At 44.3% G+C, this 23699-nt stretch overlaps 2 protein-coding genes across 9 annotated transcripts in view; both read right to left on the bottom strand.

Annotated features, from left to right (window-relative positions):
• LOC103004316 (uncharacterized) overlaps positions 1-23699 on the bottom strand; it is a 353565-nt gene that overhangs the window by 219890 nt on the left and 109976 nt on the right. The gene's annotated exons all lie outside the window — the stretch shown is intronic.
• On the bottom strand, positions 11280-23314 carry LOC103001295 (butyrophilin subfamily 2 member A2-like). Of its 8 annotated transcripts, XM_007179037.3 has the most exons (8): positions 23105-23314; positions 22511-22625; positions 21407-21754; positions 16587-16868; positions 14953-15174; positions 14520-14540; positions 14399-14425; positions 11282-12906 (listed from the first exon to the last, which is right to left on the bottom strand). In XM_007179037.3, the coding sequence occupies exons 2-8, from the start codon at positions 22593-22595 to the stop codon at positions 12284-12286; spliced, it is 1608 nt and encodes a 535-aa protein (XP_007179099.3). In that variant the 5' UTR covers positions 22596-22625; positions 23105-23314; the 3' UTR covers positions 11282-12283. The 8 variants fall into 8 exon arrangements, with proteins under 8 accessions (XP_028021462.1, XP_028021458.2, XP_028021461.1 ...); XM_028165657.2 differs by lacking the exon at positions 23105-23314 and having other exon boundaries at positions 11281-12906; positions 15007-15174; positions 22511-22982; XM_028165656.2 differs by lacking the exon at positions 23105-23314 and having other exon boundaries at positions 22511-22982.

Below are 23699 nucleotides of genomic sequence, written 5' to 3' on the forward strand. Positions count from 1 at the left end.
TGAACATATTGTCAAAGTTTCTTCCTGAAATGTCAAGCCTATCACACCATCAACTGAAATGTCCTTCTCACCTAATTCCTGCCAGCATTGAGGGCTATTATTCCTCATCATCACTAATGGAATGGATGACGTTGACCAAATTATTACTTCACAATGCATTTATATAATGAGGCTGGTCATTTTTCATGTTTATATATTTTAATATATTCCAGAAGTGAATTTTTCAAGCTAATTGCCTTTTTTTTCTAGATAGATTCTGGAGCTCTTTTTTTTTTTTTTTTAATCTAAACGTCTGAACTTTTTAGAAATTATAGACATCAACCCTGTATTATATGTGTGGCAAAAACCCTTCACCACCCGTTTGTTCTTTGCCTTTTAATTGGGACGATGATCAAGACCAACAAAAAACAGTTCCTCCAGTGGACCCACCTGAGTGCTAGGAGAATGAATTTTCTCAAATACAAATCTGATCTTGTCACTTTTTGCTTAAAAATCACTACATGTCTACTTAGTGGACCCCAACTCCCAGTTCTGGCACCTTAATCTGGTCAAGAAAATGCTGTAAGATCTAGTGGCCTCCCCTCTTTCCTTCCTCTCAGCCTCTTCTCCCCAGAGCCTCTGAGTACTGTCCAACTCACATGAGAAACACTTTTGAAGTCTTTGGTCTTATCTATAATGTTTAAAGTAAATTAAACAATTTGCTGCATTACACATGAAATTTAAAAAAAATATGACTCTGGCTAGACATTGCCCCCTCCAAGTGAAATCAACTCTCCAGGAAGATGGGCCAGGTTTATTCTGTGACATGGACAACTTCCTGGTCCCTCTTTGCTGGCACAAATCTGACCTGAATCCTACTGTGTGATGCAGATGTGTTTATTTTTGTCTTTTGTTTCCAGGTCTTTCTTCCCCTCCTAAACTGAGCTCTTTGAGGTCTCTGACCTCTTATCAGCATATAGACCCGAAGTAGAATTTGCAGCTTAAATCACACCCACCAGTCCTTGGCTTTCCTAGTTTGAAACGTGCCTGCCTCATTCTCAGCTCCCATTTGTGCTTAACTTTCAAAAATATCACCGATAATGTGTTTCCTCTCCTCAACCCATTCTGATTAGACTTCTATCCCTTGCTCTACATTGTCAAAATATCTTATAGGAAAATTTGGGGCAGGGGGAAGAGCTTTTACTTGCACGCAAGAGAGCTAGACTGAAAGAAAGGGGTTGGGGAAATAGAGAGCAAATGGTATTCAAGGTATTATGTGGCAGCCAAGGTTCTGACTGGATAATACCTGAGTCATTTCGACAGAAACTAGCAGTTTTGGACAATCAGTGGCAGGATCTCTGAATTGTCCAGGCTCAATCAGGGAACAGAGATTCTAGATGCCCCCAGTTTTCATGGCTCCCATTGTTTTTTAGGTGCCTTTGTGATGTGGGGCTGCTATGAGCAAGTTCCTGTTATTCTGGGGCCCTAGAAACATAAACTGTTTCCTCTTAGACATGAAACTATTTGGGCTGAGGAGTGTGATGTGCTCCGGATAAGAGCAAATGCAATGACAAGACGTCAGGGCTTCTCCCCCTACACTCCCCTTTTCACCACACACGATTCAAATTTCCTAATATTATAAATTGTCAGATCCAATGATTATTCTCTTCCTCGTCTTACTTGACATCCAGCAGCATTTGACTGAGGCAACCACTTACTCCTTTTCTTTAAGAAGTAGTTTTTATTCTGTCAAAGTAATTCATACAAAGCATTAAAAAAAACAAGTATAAAAAGCTTTTAAGAAAAGCACTAGTCCCACTTCCACCCTATCCTTCCTCATCCCCTAGAAATAGCCTCTTCAAATGCTTTGCGGTTTTGTCTGGTATTTATCTAGATATGTCTCAGGAGTAACATTTATGTTGCTATTTCTTGATGAATCCATTTTTAGATATTACTTTTTGATGCTCTATTATGATCAGTGATGATTTCGTTCTTGTGATGGTTGAGTTTATGTGTCAACTTGACTGGGCTAAGGACTACCCAGGTAACTGGTAAAAGGTCATTTCTGGTTGTGTTTGTGAGGCTGTTTCCAGAAGAGAGAAGCATTTGAATCAGTAAGTGAAGAGATTGTCCTCACCAATGCAGGTGGGAATCATCCAATCCTTTGAGGGCCTGAATAGAATAAAAAGATGCAGGAAGGGCGAATTTGCTCTGTGCTTGAGCTGGGACTTCCAGCTCCTTCCCTCAGACATTAACACTTCTTGTTCTCTGGCATTTGGACTCTGACCTGAACTTACATCATTGGCTCCCCTGGTTCACAGTTCTTCGAGTTTGGACTGGAATTATACCACCAGTTTTCCTGGGCCTCCAGGTTCCAGAGGGCAGATTGTAGGATTTCTTTGCCTCTATAATCACGTGAGCCTATCCCTCATAATAAATCTCCTTCTATATATCTGTATACTGTATATCCTATTGGTCCTGTCTCTCTGGAGAACTCTGACTAATACCATTCTTTTATATCACCAATAGAAATATATCATTTTTGTTCAGCGTTTCCAATACCATGGTTTTGTGGCTACATTTTTATGGAGCTGAGGATCACATATGATTACATTTATTTTCCTGTACAACTTTTTGTGTTTGAGGGGGATGGGGGAGGGACGGAGTTAAATGATTCACCTTATTTCCTTTGTTTAGTTTTCTGTGTTCCCATCACAGATTTTTCCCAGCCCTTAACAGTCTCTAAGTACAGTTTCCATAGTCAGACGTCTCAGGTAATTTATTAGCGCTATTACAATCCCTCCCTAGCCCCATCCCTATCCCTCCCAGGGATTTAGGTCTGGACTGCTACCAGGATTCTCCCTGCTGGCTGCTGCCGGTCCACAGGAGCTTTTTCCTCTTCTTATTCAGAAGCCGCAGCTGAAGAGGCAGCTGCTGGCTCTACATGAATTGCGGAGATGACCCTGGGGGATGGTTCTGGCTCAGAGTCTTGGGCTTTTCTTTTGCACGTGGCTAAACCGAGCTAAGACAAAGGGCTGGGTGCGAATGGGCACATCATGCACAGCACTGTATTCTGTGGCTTGTAGTGACCTTTGAGGTCAGCTGCTCTTTCTCAGGGCACACACTACTGGCATACTGGTAATAACTAGATGTGACCTCATGATATGTTGACATTATAATACTGACATAATCCCCCTATTTACCAAGCCTGTATTAAATTTATGCGCATCTTGTAGTGATCGCTTTGTAATGTATAGAGATATTGAATCACTGTGTTGTGCAGCATGGACTAACATAGTGCTGTAGGTCAATTATACTTCAAAACAAACAAACAAACAAACTCATAGAAAAAGAGATCAGATGTGTGGTTATCAGAAGTGGAGGGTGGGGAGAGGGGGAATTGGGTGAAGGTGGTCAAAATGTACAAACTTCCAGTTATAAGCTAAATAAGTACTAGGGATGTAATGTACAACATGATAAATATAATTAACACTGTTGTATAATATATATGAAAGTTGTTAAGAGAATAAATCCGGAGTTCTCAACACAAGGAAAACATTTTTTCTTTTTCTTTGATTTTGTATCTATATATGATGGTGGGTGTTCACTAAACTTATCGTGGTAATCATTTTACGATATACATAAGTGAAATCATTGTGCTGTACACCTTAAACATATACAGTGCTGTACATGAATTATGTCTCAATAAAACTGGAAGAAAATAAATTATGTGCATTGTAGCCCAACAGAGTTTGCATATGTGAATGGGGGTTAGAAAGAAATTGAAGAGGTCTGAAGAAGATGCGATGGATTTCTGTGTAGAAGGGGGTGCATGGGGATGGAGTGATGTGTTCCCAGGGAGCAAGAGGCTGAGGTCTGGTTGAGTGGTGACATCTCTGAGTCACATCCCGGGAAATGCTTTTGAAATGGAGAGTTCCTAGAACAAAGAAGAGGGTTAGGAAAGGAACGTATGGGAGTCAATAAAGTGAGGTTGGATTGTGCAAGGGAAAAATTAGAAGATTTAGGGAAGGGGAACAGTTGTATGGACCACTCTGAGTTCTTCCCAGAATCCACCCCATTGCACCCTCTCTTCCTGTTACCTGGTGGGGCAAATTCCTCCAAAGCAGGGCTCTATTCACCCTCTGGAGGACAGGCTATAGAAAACATGAAAACACAGAGTTTATAGTGTTTTAGAAGCAGGCCATGAATTCATTACTGGTCTGACTTCACCTTGTTTTCCTCTTATCACAGATGTCACTCCATGTTCCCTGATCAGACCTTGTCTTAGTTTGAGTTCTTCCCAAAACAGACCCTCAGACACAGATATGGATGCAAGTAATTTACTTGGGAGGTGATCCTAGAAAACATGGTGGGGAAGGCAAGAAATGAGATAGGGGAGAGCCAATAAAGAGTGTGATAACACCCGGATTACTGTTATGGGTCCCTGGGACTCAGTCTTGCTAGGGACTCTCTGAGAGATTGTGTGGAACTGGAAACTACCCAATTCAGAGTTGTCAACAAGGGAGGAGAAAGCAGAAGGATTTATCCATAATCCAGCCCCTCATTGGCTGAGGATTTTCTAGGTGAACACCAATAGGAAGGGTATGCAGGTGACCACCAAGGAGAGAGAGAGAGAGAGAGAGAGAGACAGAGAGAGAGGAGACTGAGAATCAGTGAATGTGAGAGATTCAGAGGGCATCTCTTTTTCTCCAAAGAAATGAGACACCGTGGTAGGAATTGTCAGGTATCCCCAGGAGACATTTTTCCGCCTGCCCCCTGGTCGCCACTCCCAGCCTTCCCCACTCCAGCCCCACACCAACTTCTTTCCTGATTATCAACTACTGATTAGTGTGCCTGAACTTCAAGTTTCTTGGGTTAGCTAATCTTATGGTCATATTCCAAGGGACCTGTATGTCTCCTAAGGAGAATGTTGAGGCAATTTACCACCATCTCTGTTCTCTCCACCCTCATCAGTGAAATGCTGTCAGTATTTTTCATTTTTGTGCCCTGAGGCTGTGAATCCCTGGGAGATATAAGCTCTGAGTCCCAGAGAAATGAAGAGCCATTGACCTGCACACAATTGTACTTTTTTCTATTCTGTAGTAACAGAGAGGTTTTATAAGAGATACAAAGCCTCATTTATAGAACAATGGAGGGAACACCAGAATTCTCTAAGCTCTTTTATGAGTTTCTTTGGAAAATAAACAGAACAAAACCAGTTAAGATTTGAGTTAAAGATGGGGGAAGGAGGATGGAATGTGAGCATGAAACACACAATGGAGTGACTGTTCCCTTCTGTGAATACTTGATTATTGAAAAATTATCAATAAGTCCTGAACAAAGAATGCTTTTTGTTTCAATTTTTGTTCTGAGAAATCTGCAGGAAGTTCCTCTTGGCTTTAGATAATGAGAGATTTTGTTGTATATGGAGAACTGAAAGTCTGGGGCCAAATTTGGGGTGGATGGGAGTGAGCACGGGAGGCTGATAGTGGGGTTCTGCTTGCCTGTGACCATGTTGAAGGCCACCAGCCAAAGCCCAACTGCAGTTGAACGAAATTGGATTTGTTGCTACTTGTTACAGCAGCGTGGATTCAACACACCATGGGGGGTTGGAGGTGTATGTCTCAGTGATAGGGTGTGGAAGAACTTATTACAGGATTTAGGTTTGTGTTGGGTGATTTGGGGGAGGTTCAAAGAATGAAGGGTTTGCTCTTGATGACTGCTGTAAGAAAGCAGCAGACTGATGTATGATTGAATATTCCAATTTTTATTAGGAAGTGGAGGAACAGAGTGGGCTGGAATTTCCTGGTGGTCCAATGGTTAGGACTCCATGCTTCCACTGCAGGGGGCCGGGTTCAGTCCCTGGTCGGGGAAATAAGATCCCACAAGCCGAAGGGCACCGTCAAAAAAAAAAAAAAAAAAAAAAGATTTAAGTGGTAAAGAAGCAGCAATTACTGCAGTCAGCCGAGAGAGGGAGGTGTATGGTGACTACAGACTGACGTGACTGCAGAGTGGATTTGTTTTTGTCTCACTCCATCACAATCACAGAACGGTCTTGCCTGATGTTGGTGTCTGTGAAATGTTTAAGTGGAGAACACTGGAGCCACTGCCAGGCTTGTTTCTTTCTTCCTCAGTCAGAGGCTGCGTTTTCCTTCAGATCTAAAGGTATTTGGGGCTTTATAACCTTTAGAGTCCCTTCCAACTTTGAAAAATCTAGAATCATATTTCTAAGTTTCTAAACTAGGATGACTTTTGAGTGGAAGTCATCTCAGAGGGTATGGCATCCCAGCACATGTCTACAGATGGGAGGAGTCCTGTGGATGGAAATACTAAGAGAAGGCTTTGAGGAGGATGTAGAAATTTGGTTGGATCTTGAACAATGGTGTGAAAGATTGAATGACTGACCTCAATCCTTCACTCCTCCCTGAATCCTCATCTTTGGTATGGCCTCATCCTGGGCAAGTCACCCCTTGACTTTGCCTTTGCCTTTGCCCACATGATTTGCTTTGGCCAATGGCATGTGAGTGAAAGTGACAATGTGTCTGTTCCAAGACCTCTTAAGAGGCCTTGCATGTTTCTACTCACTCGTGAACACCATAAGGAACTGTTTGTCATAAGAAGAAACTGCTCTGATCAGCCCTCTAGTCTTAGGAGGATAGGAGACAAGTGGAATTGTTGTCCAGGCCAACTCATAGAGCTGTTTAGCCACTGCAGCTTGAAGCAGAAAAGCCCAGCTGAGCTGAGTAGATTAGCCACACTCAACTGACACCCGGACATAGGAACAATAACAAATGAGTGTTATTTTAAGCCAGTAAGTTGTGGGGTGATTTGTTGCTCAGTAATAAGTACCCAATGTAGAAACTGGTTCCTAGAAGTGCCGTGCTATCATGTTCAAAAACAACCTTCTAGCGGGGAGGAGCAATATAGAGGTTGGGGTATGCTATTAGGTATAAAATGAACTACAAGGATATATTGTACAACATGGGGGATATAGCCAATATTTTATAATAACTATAAATGGAGTATAACCTTTAAAAATTGCGAATCACTATATTGTACACCTGTAACTTATATAATATTGTACAGCAACTATACTTCAACAAAAATTTCTTTTAACAAAAAATAAAAAACAGGGCTTCCCTGGTGGCGCAGTGGTTGAGAATCTGCCTGCCAATGCAGGGCACACGGGTTCGAGCCCTGGTCTGGGAAGATCCCACATGCCGCGGAGCAACTAGGCCCGTGAGCCACAATTACTGAGCCTGCGCGTCTGGAGCCTGTGCTCCGCAACAAGAGAGGCCGCGATAGTGAGAGGCCCACGCACCGCGATGAAGAGTGGCCCCCACTTGCCGCAACTAGAGAAAGCCCTCGCACAGAAACAAAGACCCAACAGAGCCATTAATAATAAATAAATAAATAAATAAAATTTAAAAATAAAAAATAAATAAATAAAATAAATAAATAAATAAAAAATAAAATAAAAAACAACCCTCTGAGGGTCTTTGGCTGGGTGTGAAAATTAAACTGATAAGGACAGATTAACAGGAGAAGAGCATCCACATTTTATTGAATTTTTACATGTACATGAGAACCCTCACAAGAGGATGAAGACCTGAAGAAATGACCAAAGCAGGAAGCTTTAATACATTTTAGGCAAAGAAACAATAAATGTGTGAAAAATTGACATGGCGAAGGGGCTTGGGCTAGGGGTAGTAAATGGTTAAGAAGTAGCAAGGTTTGTTTATATAGCCTTCTCTCTGGTGATAAGGATATCTCCCTTCCTCCTGGTACAGGGAGGGTACCTTTCATATGCGAGATTTATTTCCTGCTTTCAGGGAAAAAAGGCGAGAGTGGGAAGCCTTCCTCCTGCAGTTTTCTCAGACTTTTTGGAGTAGCGTGCCCAATACCAGCTTCTATAGGCTACCCATTTCTCCAACTTCAAGTCTAGTAGCATAGCATCTTCAAATCTTTCTATCTCTATCCTCTGCTTCTGTTGTTCTGTCTCCTCTGACTCTCTTTTAGAAGGAAATCATTAGGTGTTTCTTTTTTTTGGTTTTGTTTTCTTGTATTTGGCTGCGGCGCGACCAGGAATTGAACCCGCTCCCTCGGCAGTGAAAGCGGGGAGTTCTAACCACGGGACCGCCAGGGAATTACCGGAAATCATTATGTTTCTTCCTTGTTTAAAATCATACAGTGGCTTCCCATTGTATTTAGAAGAAAACACAAACTTCTTTCGCTGCCCCAAGAGTCTACACTGATCTGGCTCTCCCTGTTTCTCTGGTCTGCCCACTCTTTTTCCTACCATCCCTTGACTGCTCTCACCTTTTTGTTCAGGTAGTACCCCAAATCCAATTGCACCCTAGTCCTTTGCCCTTGATGTTCTTTCTCAAACTGTGTAGTAAGAGGTCTGGCCTTTGTTCAGGCTCCTGGGAAATAACCTAAACCCTTGGAATTTCCCGAGTGTTAAGAGTGTTGTGTTATTCCTGGTGAGCTCTCTGGATTGTACCTGATAGTTTACTCTAATGAGATGACTCATGGGGAATCACCAAGCCAGAAAGTCCAATCATGTGATTAGGGGGTTGGGGCTTTGGGCTATGTGCTGTCAGCTCGACTCAGGAAGAGAGAGGGGCTGGAGATGGAGTTCAATCACTATGTGGTCAATGATTCAATCAATCAAGCCTACATAATGAAGCCTCAATAGAAAGTATGGCCATCGAAGCTTGGGTGTACTTCCTGGGTTGGCAATACCCCACGCATGTCACCTGCCCTAGTCACTATTATTTTCCTCAGCGCCTAGACAGTGCTTGGCTCATGGCCAACAGCCAGCGATTGTTGGATGGATGTAAGAATAAGCTGCAGGTGTGTTGACTCATTCTCACCAGAAACTGCTTGGATATAAATGTTAGCTTATTTACTGATCATTGTACATGTACCTTATCTGTGTCAGATTACTTCTGTCTCTGATACCAAAGTCCTCTAAGTTTGATCAGTAACTGTAATTGAAAGGTCTGGGATAATTATACATGTGCCTTGTGCTTTGTGGTACAAAAGGGTTGGTTTGGGGTCAAGCATGGGGGAGGCTGGGGAGAAAATGAAATGATCCTGTGAACCAGCCTGGCAGCAATGTGCCTGACTGCTTCCTGTCAGACCTGGGTAAATGGTTATATGATTAACCAAAAGCTCTTCATGAGTCCAGGGATATGTAAGTTTCACTTTCCCAGAAGTTGGGAAAACTTCTAATTATGGTAGGATATGCCAAGAAGGCCTAACTTCCAATATCCCCACCCCATCTCCCTCCTTGGCCCAGCCTACTCTCTCCCACACGGGGATCAAAGGGTAACAAGATTAACCATTGCCCAGCAATAACCACTGATGATAACTCTCAGCCCATCTGAGGTAAAAGATTAAAGTCTCTCTTTAATCCAACATGCCAAAATCTGAAAAACTTCCACTGGAAGGTCTTGATTCAGAATTCTTTTTTTTCCCCCTCCTCTTGGGGTTGATCTAAGTTACAGAGCCAAGAGGGCAGGTGGGATCACAGATACCGTGGATCTCAGCCACTGAGGGCGCTGGGATCACTACGCCAGGCCTGAGCCATGACACCCAAAGAAGGGGAAGAGTCCCTGGGGGGGCGTTCCCCTTTTCTCCATACTCTACTCCACCCAGCCCCCAAACCCAGGAAAAAGGAAATTCTGGAAAATTAAATTACTCATACTGCTAAGAATGAGTAACCCAGGAATTGCCTGGCGGTTGGGCGGTTAGGCCTCCGTGCTTTCACTGCCAGGGCGGAGCCTGGGTTCAGTCCCTGGTCGAGGATCCAGCAAGATGCGCAGAGCAGCCAAAAAAAAAAAAGGTAATCCTTCTGGGAAAAGGAAATAAAAATAACTCTCGGGTGACTCCAGACATCTTCTGTTCATTTGAGCTTTGGTTTTCAGTAAGACTCTGTTTGATTCTCAGCACTTTGCTACGAGGTCCCAGATAGTCTGCTTTCTACTTGTTTCCTGCCTGTCCCATTCTCAATCTTTGCTCTGACTGTAGGGGTTTATGTTCCTTTAACTAGTTAGTTTATTTCTGCTTTGGGGCTCGTAATGCACAAGATTCCCGATGGTCGGGAATCTTTCTTAGTCCTCAAGTCTCAGAAAAACCATCACTTCCTCTAGGAAGCCCTCCTTAACATTGCCATCTAAAGTGGTCCCCCTCAGCCCCCACCCATTCCTCTCCATAATATCACCCTGTTTATTTCCTTCGTGGCACAACAGACTGTACATGGTCGACACATTAAAGGTGATAAATTTGTTGAGAGTGAATGAATAAGTAAAGATATGAAAGAAGACAGTAAAGGATAGGAGCCGAGTTTTATACTATTTACATATTTTATACAGTGACTAGCAGAGCATTGGGTTCATGCTTAGTTTCAATAAATACTTAAAACATTTGAAATTTATGTTTATAAGGCACCTTAAAGATGAGGCATGATTTATCAAAAAAAAAAGTATGAATGAAAACTCTATTTTCCTTGAACAAAAAAAAAAAATCGCTTTAACTTACTAGACCTCACTATTTCACTGTGAAATGGGGATCAATATATTTGCAATGAGAAAGCAAGGATACTGCATGAGTGAAAGTGTTTTGTAAACTATAATAAAAGATATGCAAACCCACTCAAAGCCTTATTTTACAGAATATCAAAACACCGAAAAGCTGTAACTTGCCTAAGATTAATATAGGCAGTTATTAGTAGTACTTGTTTCCTGACTCGCAGTCTGGTGCTTTTAGTTAAAACTGTTCAAATATTATTATAACAACAATACCAAAAATAAAAACAACACACACACATACACATTAATAAGCCAGTCTTCCATCTCAACAAATCACCTATTTCAATGTTCCTGATTTTTTCCAGAATGTCTCCATTTGAAACTGCAGTAAAACAATTTTGAACTTTAGAAATACCTTTTAAAGTTTTCAGCCAAGTTTTACAATTGGATGGCTGAATTATGTAAAGTCCAAAATACTGCCATTTATGTCATCATTTTAGATGACTGACTCAATTCCAGGATCCTCTATCCTGGTTCTCAAAAGATGTTTTGCAGATTTCTGGGTGGTCCCCGTAATACTTGCAAGGAGTCTACAAGATTAATACTATTCCATAATAATGATACTAAGATACTATTTGTCATTTTTGCTCTCATTCTCTCACTAGTGTACAGTTACATTCTTTAGAGCCTACATGACCTGTGATATCCCAGTACTGAATACAGAGGCAGATGTGAGGATCTAGCCACCTTCAAGAAGCCAGACATTAGATTTGCAAAAACGTTAAAGAATACCACACTTCTCAATAAACTTTATTTTGCATTGGGAACAACAGACAGTTATTTTTCATGAAATGTTTTTTTATATTAACCTATAATTGGCTTGTTGCTATTTTTAATATAAATTAATAAATAAATACATTTTAAACATTTCTCAGTTCCAATCTCTAATGCCACAAATATTGATAGATATATAACCCAAATGAGCAAAAGCTCTCTAGGGTCCTCAGTAATTTTTAAGTGTCTAAAGGCATCCTGAGGCCAAAAAGCTGGAAAGCACTGCTCTCCCCACTGAACCTGAACCTTGAGATCCACTTGGTCCGATGCTTACCTGCTCAGCTGGGACCTTAAACCTTAGGCCACTCTCAATAACTAAGTACTGACACCTTTTATTGTAGGGACACCTGAGCCAGGCCATGTCCAGAAGTATCCTCATCCTTCATCCTTCCTCATCCAGATCTAGGCCTGGGGAGCTTTACTGTATGCCCTGGAAATCTTGGGGGTGGGTTGGAAATGGCCCATCAGCTCCTGGGACCCCTTACCTGTAATGGTGGGGCTTAACCACATCCATAGCCTCGGCCCACCTCTCAGGTCTCACTTCCTCTATCTCTGACTTCCATCTGTGGTTCCCGCTTCCCTCTTACATCCTAGTGCGTCCTCACCCCAAATCCACAGTATCTGGTGTCAACTCCAGTCTCAGGCTGAATGTGTCACTCTGATGTTAAAGCAACCGGTTTTCCGCCTGTCAATTTCTCACACTTCTTGGTTGGGAGCCATGTGGCAGCACTCGTGTTCCTGAGACTGGCCCCTGCCCCATCGTTACGTGCAAATGAGTTACTAAAGCAACAGCCTAATGAGGGAGAGATGGGGCTAGGGCTTGAGGAGGTGTCCAGGGGACCTCTGGAGGAGATTCTCTTCTGTGACCAGAAGGAAGGAGGGTGGTTTTCCTCCAGGGGGTGCTGTGCTGTGGCAGTAGAGGTGGCCTGGGTTCTCTACTTGGCTCTGAGACCAGGGAATTGGTCCTGGAGGCTGTGGTGGGTCTCTGTCCTGTGAAGGACCAGGCCGCCCTCAGGCACCGTGACCCCCTGGGCCCCTGTAAACGCTGGACAGATAAAGAGGGGGCTGTCATCAGACCCCAGCCTGAAGAAGGGCCTCAGGGGCCCAGAGAAGGGCGAACGGGGACACGTGTAGATGTGCGACCTGTCCCTCATGTTATAGAAGGACACATCTCCAGCTTCGTAGTCCAGGAAGATGCCCACCCGGCGAAGGCGCTCTTTCAGGGGGAGAATCTTCTCCGGGGAGGACAGGGCGCGGTACTGGTTCTCAAACATCTCCAGGGTCCAGAAGCCATTCTGAGGAACCAGTAGGGCCTCCCCTTTCCTCTCAACACTGTCTCTACAAACACCCACAGCCCAAACCATCACGTTTTCGACCTCCACCTCCCAGTAATGTCTCCCTGAGGAGTAGTTCTCTAGGCCCAGGACACAAGGCTGACAGTCAAATCTCTCCGGGTTGTCAGGCATGCTCTGCCTGGAGGGACCCCGTCTCACACCTCTCCGGTCCTCTGACAGGAAGAGCTCGGGATGAGCGGTGTCCGGGTCCAGGACCACATCAGCTGCAGAGGAAGTCTCAGGTTTAGGCCTAGGATCTCAGGAGATTGTGAGATTCCTGGTCCCCAGAGAGATCCCAGAAAGCTGGTGGGAGATTCCCCCATGTAACCGCCTTTTCCGTGAAGGCCCCTCGATCCCAGATCCCAGGCAGCTCACAGAGAAAATTCCTGAGGCTGCACTTCTGTCTCTTAAGTGGCAGGAGCGCTGCCTCAGATCGAGGAGAACTGGGGCTCTAAGAAATATAGAAAGTTCAGCAAATGAGCTGAAATTAATGGCTCCTGCTTTCTCTCAATGTTCTCAGATCTGCCCCCTTTTCTATTCAAAATATATGGTCTCTGGGACTCTCTTTAGTTAAAAAGCTTCCCACATGGCTTAAACCAGCAAAGAGGACCTATCCCCTCCCCCTCCGCCTCCCCCAATTAAGCCATTAAGGCCAATTTTTCCCTGCACAGATAAGGGCGATAAAGTGTCCCTACACTGGTCCTCTGTGTTCTACCAGTTTAACCAGGTGACAACTGATTTACATGACTAATAAGCGCACCCTTCAAAGGGTAAAAAAGAAGGATAATGTCCCCCAAAGTCTACCTGCCACACTTGCCTGAGAGGTGAGTATGGCAAAAGGTAGTTTTGCTTTAATAACGTTGGTGTGACATCTACAGCTATGACCTCTCTGGATATAAGAAATGCCTCAGACCCCCGACGTTCTGCAGCCCTCTCCCATCTGCAGTTACTATTACTTAGTCAGTCTACATCTAACACAAAATCATTGTGTTAAAATGATTTTCTTCTTTCTCCAAGTTGTTATGTCTGATGGTGATAATTTTGAAATTCGAAAGAGGAAAGGTCCAAGTGCCGTGGGATCTAGTAAAGCCTGCATTCTTTGATGCTTGTGAGCAGAAGGTGACAAATCATAAAACTCAAAGTGCTCATTAGGACCAGGCAATTGGACCCTGTGTTCTCCCACCTGCTCAGGTCCTCTCCGCTGGCAGGCTATACACAGAGTTATCAGCATTCTCTTGGAGCAGGAAGGCATTTCTGGTCCCTATTTGTACACCCGTCAGCCAGGCCTGGGAAGCTTATTGCTTTTCCCACACGTGGCTCTTCCACTGTGCAGTCTATACCATCTCCCAGGTTATAAATAGCTAAGCCAGTATTGTCTTCTTTCAAATTAATCCAGGATCCAAAGAGCAACAGCTACTAAAAGGTAACCTTTCGGGACGTCTATTATGTATGGCAGACCTTTGGTAATCATGGATGAAATTATTCTAAAAAAGAAAGGATGGTGGGAAGTAAGCTATAGTTGGTTAAGAGCTGCAGGGCTTCCCTGACAGCAGAGGTAGGCTCCGGCATTGGGTGGGATACTGCTAGTGAACCGACCCCAGGCTCCTGCTCCCCCTAGCCAGCCTTGGGTCTCCTTGTTCATCTCCTCTAATGTGTCCTGTTGGCTGCCTGGTGGGGAGAAAGCTCGGGATCTGAGGGAATGTCAGAGGTGCTCACCCGCATGTAAGAGGCTTCTTCTCCATCCTGCAATGGGACAGGCAGAGAGGTGAGCTTCAGGAGATAATGCAGGGCAGAATGCAAATCATGCAGGGAGTAGTTCAGGAAATGCTCAACTTACGCAGTTCTTCATGAAGTTGCTCTGAAAAAGAAACAGAAACAAATGAATGTCCTCAAGAGAAGAACTAAGAGAATTTGAGTTTGTCTTAAATGATGATGGCTGGTGTTCTATTTGAATACCACTGTCCCCCTCCCCCGCTGCCTTGGGAATTGTCAAGATACCAGAAATAATATATGATCAGGTGGCTGGAAATTATCAGTACTTATTTGGGTTTGCTCTTGTCCAACAATATAGGGCTGTACGTAGCCAGGTGAACGGATGCAACATTTGCAGAATGGAAGAAAGCGAGGTCTGAGGGATTCATTACTAGGACATGAAGAGTTCTAAGCCCTTGCCACTGCCTTTATTCATGTCCTCTCTCTCTTTCCCAGGCTTTTAGCTGCCCGAGCTGTGTCCTTTTGTATGACAGTGAACTGTCTTCCTACTCTTTTACCTTTTATTTGACGTTCTTTCTCTTTTTCCACACGTTCTTTCCCCAGTTCCTTACGTGCAATTTCTTTCTCTTCATTTTCAACCTCTATTTGCATGGACAGAATCTTTTTTTCCATTCGGAGTTTCTTGATGAGACAGATGCCCCCAGCGATGAGGAGGAGCAGAGAAGGCAGGATGACAGTCAGGGCCACCATCCAGGGAGATGTGCTGGGAATAAAGGATTCTGAAAAGGGAGCCCAAAAGTCCCATTTAGTGAGAAAAAGGAGCCCTGGGATTAGAGCCCTTCTGGGTGCAGATCTGAAGAGCGCCTCTCCTGCACCCCCTGGCCCCCACCAGCTCACTGCTCTGTCAGCTTCTGTCTCAGGAACCCCAGCTAGGGAAGGAGACTTTGGCTCTGCACTGGCTCGCTCCACAGTGATTGCCAGGGTTGGGGCCCCAGCAGACAAAAAAGCAGTAACATCTGGAGTCACCATGGGTAAGACCAGGGTGACTAAAAGCTAACCAGCCATACGGCCACCACATGGTATAAGCCACCATCCCTTCTTGCCTAGAATATTGCAATGCCTTCTCCCTGCTTCTGTCCATATCCTCTGCGGTCTGTCCTCAGCACAGAGGCCTAAGTGAGATCATGTTATTTCTCTGCTCAAAACCCTGCAATGTTTCCTATCTCACTCAGACTAACAGCCAAAGTCCATTTGTGGCCTACACTGCCTCATATGATCCGGATCCATTGTCTCTCTTAATTCATCTCCTCCAACTCTCCCTGCCCTCAATCCATTCCAGTCACACCTGTGTCTTGGCGGGGGGTCCTTGAAACTGCCAGATATGCTCCTGCCTCAGCCCTGTGCATATGCTGTTCCTGCTACCTGGCTTGCTCAGTCCTCAAACATCTGCATGGCTCACTCCTCACTTCCCCAACTGCCATCTTTTCCGTGAAGCTTTCCCCGATCGCCCTATTTACAATTACAACTGCCTTATGCCCCTGATACTCTCTATCCCCCACTCACTAATTTTTTTCTAGGGTACTTATCACCAACTGATATAATCCACAGTTTAATTAATTATTTCACTCCTTGTTTTAATTCATGATTTCATTTATTGCCTTCTGCTGTTCTAGAATGTGAGCCCCATGAGGGCAGGTATCTTCATGTATTTTGTTCACTGATTTACCTTCGGTTTCTAGAACAGTGTCTTGAACATATGAGACTCTTGTTCAGTATTTAATGAATTTATGAATGTCTACAGACAGAGAATTTCTCCAGCTCTGTCCCTTGGGAAATCTCTTGGGCAGGAAGGGAGGGCTTCAGCAGATACTACCTGCCCATACCACTGTCCATTGAGTTATGATTGTTCTAAATGTTTGAAAATTGCTGCAGGATAAGGACCATAACAGAGAAAAACAAAACTATCAGATTTACCCTCAGAGAAGAGGCTTCCTATTCCTGTGTTTTGAGACGATTTGATTTTCCTCTTGTGACAAGGGGAGAGGCCTCAGCTCAGCTGTAGCCTCTAGCTCTTCAGGGCCCAGGACCCTTCCACTCCACGCCCCTACTCCCCATCCCCACGCTGGGCTCCAGTCTGTCTGCTGGGGATCCCGCCTCCATGAGATGAGCCTCCAGAGAGCAGGGAACTAACCTGGAATGAAAATCACAGTTTGCTTCTCCTGGTTGAGCAGGGTGTTGTTGACAGAGCAGGACACGTTCCTCACAGACTGGTCCCTGATGATCACAGCCATGGTGACCATGAAGAGGCCATCTGCATTCGTAGTGTAAGCCTCCTCCAGGGGGGGCATGATCTCACCATAAGGGTCCCTCCACATGGCACAGGGCTCTGGATACCACCCTATAGATGTGCATTCCAGCCGGATGCCTCCATCCTCATGGCCCTTCATTTCAATAACGGGCTTAGAACCCAGGCCTGGGGAGAGAGACCAGCTAAAGAGGTAATGGTGTCTTAGCCGAAGTGTCTTAGTAGATCAGCTCTTAGTGATGAGAGCCAAGGGATGCGGGGAGAGAGCAAGAGGCTGGTGTCCGGAGAAACTGATTACGCACATTCCATGCACTCCCTTCTGTGAAGGGAGAAAGGAAGGAAGGAAAGGAGGGAGGGATTGAGGAAGGAAGGAAGGAGACAGTAAGGAGGAAAGGAAGGAAGAAAACCTTGATGTTGGAGAACACCAGGAGACCAAGATGTCAAAAAAATTGTGAGATCTCTAAGTGGGGAAAGGATTACATTGTACTTTTCTTTGTGCTCCACCTACGGACCCCATCACGGGAGCAAGCATTTATCTGCCTCCTAATAAATGTTGGTTGATTGATTCATTCAGCTAGAGATTTTAATTTTCTCACTTCCGGGTGGGTGTGTCCACTCTGACCAGAAAGAAGCAGGCTTTCACTTTCTGCCCTGAGAGGACTTCTCAGTAGCTCTGGCTTCCTGAAGTTCTAGGTCAATACAATAAGGACAGAAACCTGCCAGGCTGGCAGAATCTTAAGAAACTTTTTGACTTCAAGGCACTGACCCTCTTCTCCTGGTTTAGGACTTCACATCGCCACAGCTATCTGATAATCATAAGCAGCTGTTGGATTTTAGGAAAATTGACAGAGCCAGTGTGCAAAGCCAACCCTTACCCCAATTCAGAGATGTTTACCTTCCAGTCAATTGGGCTCAGTCAATTAGGTAATTTTCTTACCGTCCCTTGACAACATTCTCCTATTAGATCTGGATGCTCCTGGGATCCTTAAGATAAAAACATCACCTCCTTAATGTCAGCAGATCATCGTCAAAAGTCCTAAGAATCCAGACTCTTCCTAACTTATTCTATCTTTCAGAGAATCCTCAATAAAAGAGAATACTGGGTATGAGAGAGCTGCAAATGCATGGTCCTGGGAGACTTCTGCCCCTTTAGCCAGGTATCCAGCAATCATCCAAACTTCTTTCAAGGAGTTCCTTTGTTAAGCCTATCCAACAAATTATACCAAAGACAAAATTAAAGCAGTCACTTAAGTCTTACTGCTTCTTGCTCAATTTGATCTTTTCAAGATGGAAAATAAAAAACAACTAGTTGCGTATTGAAAGGCTCACACAGAAACTTTGAAGTGGGATAAGATTCAAAAGAACTTGGTAAGATGGAAAGAAATCCTACAAAATGTTCCAGGGGGGGTTCGATAAGGGCAAGCAGGAGACAACAGACTTAAGGACAAAACCAGCCAGCCAATTAACCAAACCGGAAAACAGTAAACAAACAAACAAGCAAACAATTGTACACCAACTCACTTCAGAGTGGGGCAGGTCAGGGTCATGTTTACAGGGGAAGAATGGAAAATTCCTGCCACATACAAACACATGGTGGTCAGCTCTGTAGTGCTGCTGTGAACAGAGTCAGGACACAAGGGTGGAGAAACCCTTCTTCCATGATATTCTACATTAATCAGATACAAAACTGCCCTTCTGAGTAACGAAGATGGGATCTCCTGCCAGTTATGTTGGAGGCCCACTGGGAAGGTCGCACTGTCCACAAACCTCCATTGGTCTGGTGGACTGAAATGCCATTGATTTATGTGTGTCTTAAAGGCATTTTCATTCTTCAAACATTTCTTTTAAAGTATAATACTCTGACACCAGAAGCGAGGTCATACCTTAAAGCCAATAAACTTGTAGAAATCCCCATTTAAATGCCATTTCTATCCTGAAGCCTGGCCAAATTCTCACTCACTTTCTCTGTGGGACCAGTAGGCTTAGTATATAATTTATATGTCAGTCACTCTCACGACAACTAGTATTTGAGGAAAGGGAAAGAAGGCAAACTTAATATTTATCAAGAAATGAGATGTCCATATATGCTGTAGTTTCCTGGGCAGTCCTTGTTGATTCCACTTGTCCCTGTGCAATTATTGACAGTGCCTCCTCTCACTCTCAAAAGTGTACAGTTTGAGTGATAAACTATATGGTCCCCTATCAGGAGCCCACACGCCCTGTGTTGTGCTAGATGGGATTTCACACTGGATGCCCTCAGCAGCCCTAGACGTGCATGGCTCACTTCCTCACTTCATTCTGGTTTTGTTCAATTACCATCTTTTCCATGAAGCTTTTCCTGACCATTCTATTTCTAATTACCTTACCTCCATGCCTCCTAGAACTTTCCATCTCTTCCCTGCTTTATTTTTTTCTATAGTACTCGTTGCCATCTGATATAAAATCCAGTTTGATTATTTCATGTATTGCTCTGTGCACCCTCCAGAATGTCAGTTCCACCAGGGTCGGGATCTTCATGTATTTTGTTCACTGATTTATCCTCAGTTTCTAAAACAGTGACTTGAACGTAAGAGACGCTTGTTAAGTATTTGTGGAATGAATTTATGAATGTCCGCAATGAGGGGTGCCCAAGGGTAGATTTTTCCACTCTGATTTTGATATCAGCAATTCATCTTTTTCAGTCCTTCATTTTGCAAGTACTTATTAAGTACCTGCTAGGTGCCAAGCAATTTGCTAGATGCTGGAGACATAGCTGTGAATAATTTCTGGTCCTGATTGGTTCTGATTGTGATGTGGACTATAACGCTTTAAAAGAATGTCTAGTAACAAAAACCTGAAAGAGTACTTTTTAGTGCTGTCTACAAAAATGTTCAGTTCACCTGGGCCCATGGTTAGGCTTGTACTTCCCTCTCCTGTATAGTTAGGCATAACCATGTGACCTGCTTTGGTCAATGAAATGTGAGTATAAATAACATGTAGCACCCCCCAGGGAGAAGCTTTACAAACCAGTGAGTAATTTGCCGGGCTCTCTTTCCCTCTGCTCAGGTGAACCACAAAGCTCCAGGCAGATCTGTATGAAGTAGAGCCCCACCAGACTCATGAAGGATATATTTCATGTGTTAGAAATAGACCTTTGTTGATTTAACGTATTAAGATTTGAGGGCTGCTTGTGACCAGAGCATAACCTTGACAATCCTGACTAATGCATACTTCAAAGATGATTAAAAGCATGGACTGGTAAGAGGCTCATGGAGAAAGGTTAAAAAAAAGCAGATCTCAGGCTTAGAATAGAGATAGCTCAGGCACGATGTGATGACCACTTACAGCTTTATGGAGCAGATTCATTTAATCCTTCAATAATATTTGTTGAGCACCTGTTATGCTCCAGGTTCTGTTCTAAAGATGTGGATACAGCAGGAGCAAAATAGAAAACAATCCCTTATGAAATCTACATTCTAGTGGAAGAGCCATAATAATCTGGATAAATAAGTAAAATGCATATACGTAAGAAGGTGATAGGTGCTAAGGAAAAAAGTAGGGAAGGAGGGTAAAAAGGGTCAAGGATGGTGTTTGATCCTCACAGTCATGGAAAATAACTTATGAAAAAGAAAAAAATAGATTGAAATCACATGTGAAAAACTTCTCTTTGGACTTAATGAAAAAGGTACGGAGCATCATATACGATTGGCGAGTGTATATTGGTACAAACACTTTGGAGAACAAATGTGTAGTACCTATTAAGGATGTATATTTCTCATTATACAGCATGTCTCTTCCTAGGAACCTGTCTAAGTTGGGGATTTTGAGAAGCGGCATGTTGTGGACTGAACTGTGCCCTCGCAAAATTCATATGTTGAAGCCCTAACCCCCAGTCCCTTAGAATGTGCATGTATTTGGAGAGAGGGCCTTTAAAGAGGTAATTAAGTTAAAATGAGGCTGTTAGGGTGGGCCCTAATCCAATCTGACTGGTGTCCTTATAAGAAGAGGAGATTAGGACACACAGAGAAAGACACCAGGAACATGGACCCACAGAGGAAAGGCCACATGAAGACACAGAGAGAAGACCACGTGAGGACCCAGTGAGAAGGTGGCCGTCTGCAGGCCAAGGAGAGAGGCCTCAGAAGAAACCAAACCTGCTGACAGCTTGATCTTGGACTTCCAGCCTCCAGAACTGTGAGAAAATACATTTCTGTTGTTTAAGCCACCCAGTCTGTGGTTCTTTTGTTATGGCAGCCCTAGCAAACTAACACAGTCAGTAGAAGGCAGTGTTCTAGTTCTTGACGTGAGTAGTGGTTACATGGGTTATAGCTCATAATAATTCAGTAATCTGTACATTAATGTTTTATGAGTTTTTCTGTATGAGTATAATACTTCACAATAAAGATGTCTAATTCTAAAACATGTTACTGAGGAAGATGCTTAGAGATCTCTCACAAGTAGGCATAAGAATAATTTGTAGGGATTAAGCATTTGCCCCTACTCAAGGTGACAGCTGAGTTCCGTGTGTACGTCTCAAGAGTCGATGCCCACTGTTTAGCAGAGCAAACCCACTCACTGGGTCCTTGAGCAGGGGAAAGCCACCCTCCCTGTTTAAAGGAGATTCTAGGCAAAAATCTGCTGGTCTGCAGGGGGCCTGAGGGGAGGAGAAAAACTTTCCCTAAGAGTCAGTCTGTGAAAAAGCAACGGAACAAAATGAAAGGACGTACCTGCCACCATCAGGTGCATGATGGCCTCGTCGTAGGATCTGCCTTCTTGGAAATAACAGCGGTAGATGCCGTTTTCGCCGGCTGTGATGTTGTGTATGATCAGCCCCACGCTCCCTTTGCTGATAGCTTCGCTCACAAAGGTTGTTCTTCCCCGGTACTCCTCCATCTGCTCCTCCGTTCTCTCTCGCTGGCCCTTGTACACGAACACTGCAGGGGAGAACTGCGTCCGGAACCACCGCACCTCCATGCCCTCAGCGTTTTTCTCAGGTGACAGGTGGCAGTGTAACTTGGTGTCTTCTCCCACCATGGCCAGGATTGGATCAGCTGGTCCCAGGACAGTAAATTGGACTGTTCAACAAAGCGGTAGAGTCAGACAAGGGCACCAGCCATCAACTCTCTAAGGTGGGAAAAGAAGTGGATATACCAGGGCACAGACATGTTCTTTCTAAGGGGCTTCCTGGGCTCAGGATTCTGGGGGCCAAGAGATGTGGCTGGTCGATAGTAACAGACACCTAGCAGGGGTAGGAGGGGTGTCTATTGAGGATGCTAATGCTTCTTGAACAACACATTGAGAAGCATACCCTGATACCCCCCCCCCCCATGGACCCTGAGCTTACAGAGATCTTTTTCTATTTCCCAAACCAGCACAGTGCCTGGAGTATACTATAAACTTGAGCTGTCCAATATGATAGCCATTAGCTAGTCCCAATTGGAGTGTGCTGTAAATGTACAATACACACAATTTTGAAAATTTAGGAAAAAAATGTTAAATATCTCACTGTTAATATTTTACATTAATTAAAAGTTTAAATAATAATATTTTGGTTATGTGGAGTTAAAATAGATTATGAAAAGTTGTTTTATCTGTTTCTTTTTACTTTTTTAAACGTAGCTACTAAGAATTTTAAGTTATATATGCAGCTCGCCTTTGTGGCTCTCACTGGATTGCTAATGGAGGGCGCTGGGATCCGTTCGAAGACCATATGCAGAACGAAAAGGTGAGCGAACACAACTGCAGCCCTTCTTTACCCTTCTTCTTTGCAGACTGAAGTGCTGATTTTCCTTTCTGAGAAGCTGATAGGAGTTAGTGGCATGCACCCCTACCTGAGACCGCTGCAAACAAGCTGAGGAGGTGGAAGAAGAGAAGGGAGCCTGGCAGGGAGAAATGCAGAGAAGCAACTGGCTCCATAAGCACCCACGAGAGGCAGGGACGGGAAGCCTAGAGAGACGTGGAGAATCAGCCAGGGAGACTCGGCACTACAGTTCTGATCTAGGTCAAACTTTCCTGTAACCCGTGTTGGTTATCATCAGCGCCCCAACTGCTGTCTTGGGCAGTCCCCTTCCTTTCCCGGTTCAGGTATTTCCCGATAGATGGCTTCATTAAACATTCCATGGAATAAGCCAACAATGCAACGATCGGGAAAACAGTTTTCCGCCCTCCTCGGCTCACTTCTCCGGCCAGAGTTGAGTTTCTTCAGACGTCACTTGATATTCTTCTAAATCCATCCTCCCTCCCTTCCCTTCCTCCTCGCCGCGAATCTGGCTCGGCACCAAGTCAAGACAGGGGTGGAGAGCCTCCCTCCACTCGCCCCCGCCCCCGGAAGCATCCCCTACCCGGGACCCCGCCTGTTCCTCCCGCCTACTGCCCCCCACTCCCCGCCCCACCCCGAGCGGTAGCGCGTCCCCTCCGTTTCTTACCTTCTAGAATTAACTTCCGCGTTTTCTTTTCTCCTCTGACGCTCAAATGATGATTTTCCGGTTGTCCGTCTTCCCCCTAAACCCGCCCATGGGCACAGGCACAACCAGACCAAACCTTCCCGAAAGCGGAGAAGGAACTTTTCTTCGCCTCCTGTTAGTCACGGCCTGGGGGCTGCGGTCCCTGGGACCCGGTCCACTCGGGGACCACAAAGTCACAAGATCTCCAATGAATGATTTAGAGCAGGCCGTGGGTCAGCCAGCCAATGGCATCCCTGAACCTGCTTTCTCACCAGTTACTGGGTAGAATACACAGAAACAGCTTAGGACTTAAAAACGCACAGCTGCACGGAGCCTTTAAAAAACTTTCCGTTTTCTTTCTTCAGAAGCGAGATACTTTTCATGTTTTTATTGAAAAGCCTTGAGATTCCCCGAGGATTTTGGCGTTGCTGCTAATCACCAGGAGAGGCCTGCCGTGTGTAGAAGTGTGTGTGTGTGTGTGTGTGTGTGTGTGTGTGTGTGTGTAGTGTTTGGGGTTGGGGGTGTGATGATGTAAGCATAAGCATATCTCACAGTTTCACATGTTTCTTAGTCTTGG

The sequence above is a fragment of the Balaenoptera acutorostrata genome, chromosome 10 (genome assembly GCF_949987535.1).
Source record: "Balaenoptera acutorostrata chromosome 10, mBalAcu1.1, whole genome shotgun sequence".
NCBI classification, from domain to species: Eukaryota; Metazoa; Chordata; class Mammalia; order Artiodactyla; family Balaenopteridae; genus Balaenoptera; species Balaenoptera acutorostrata.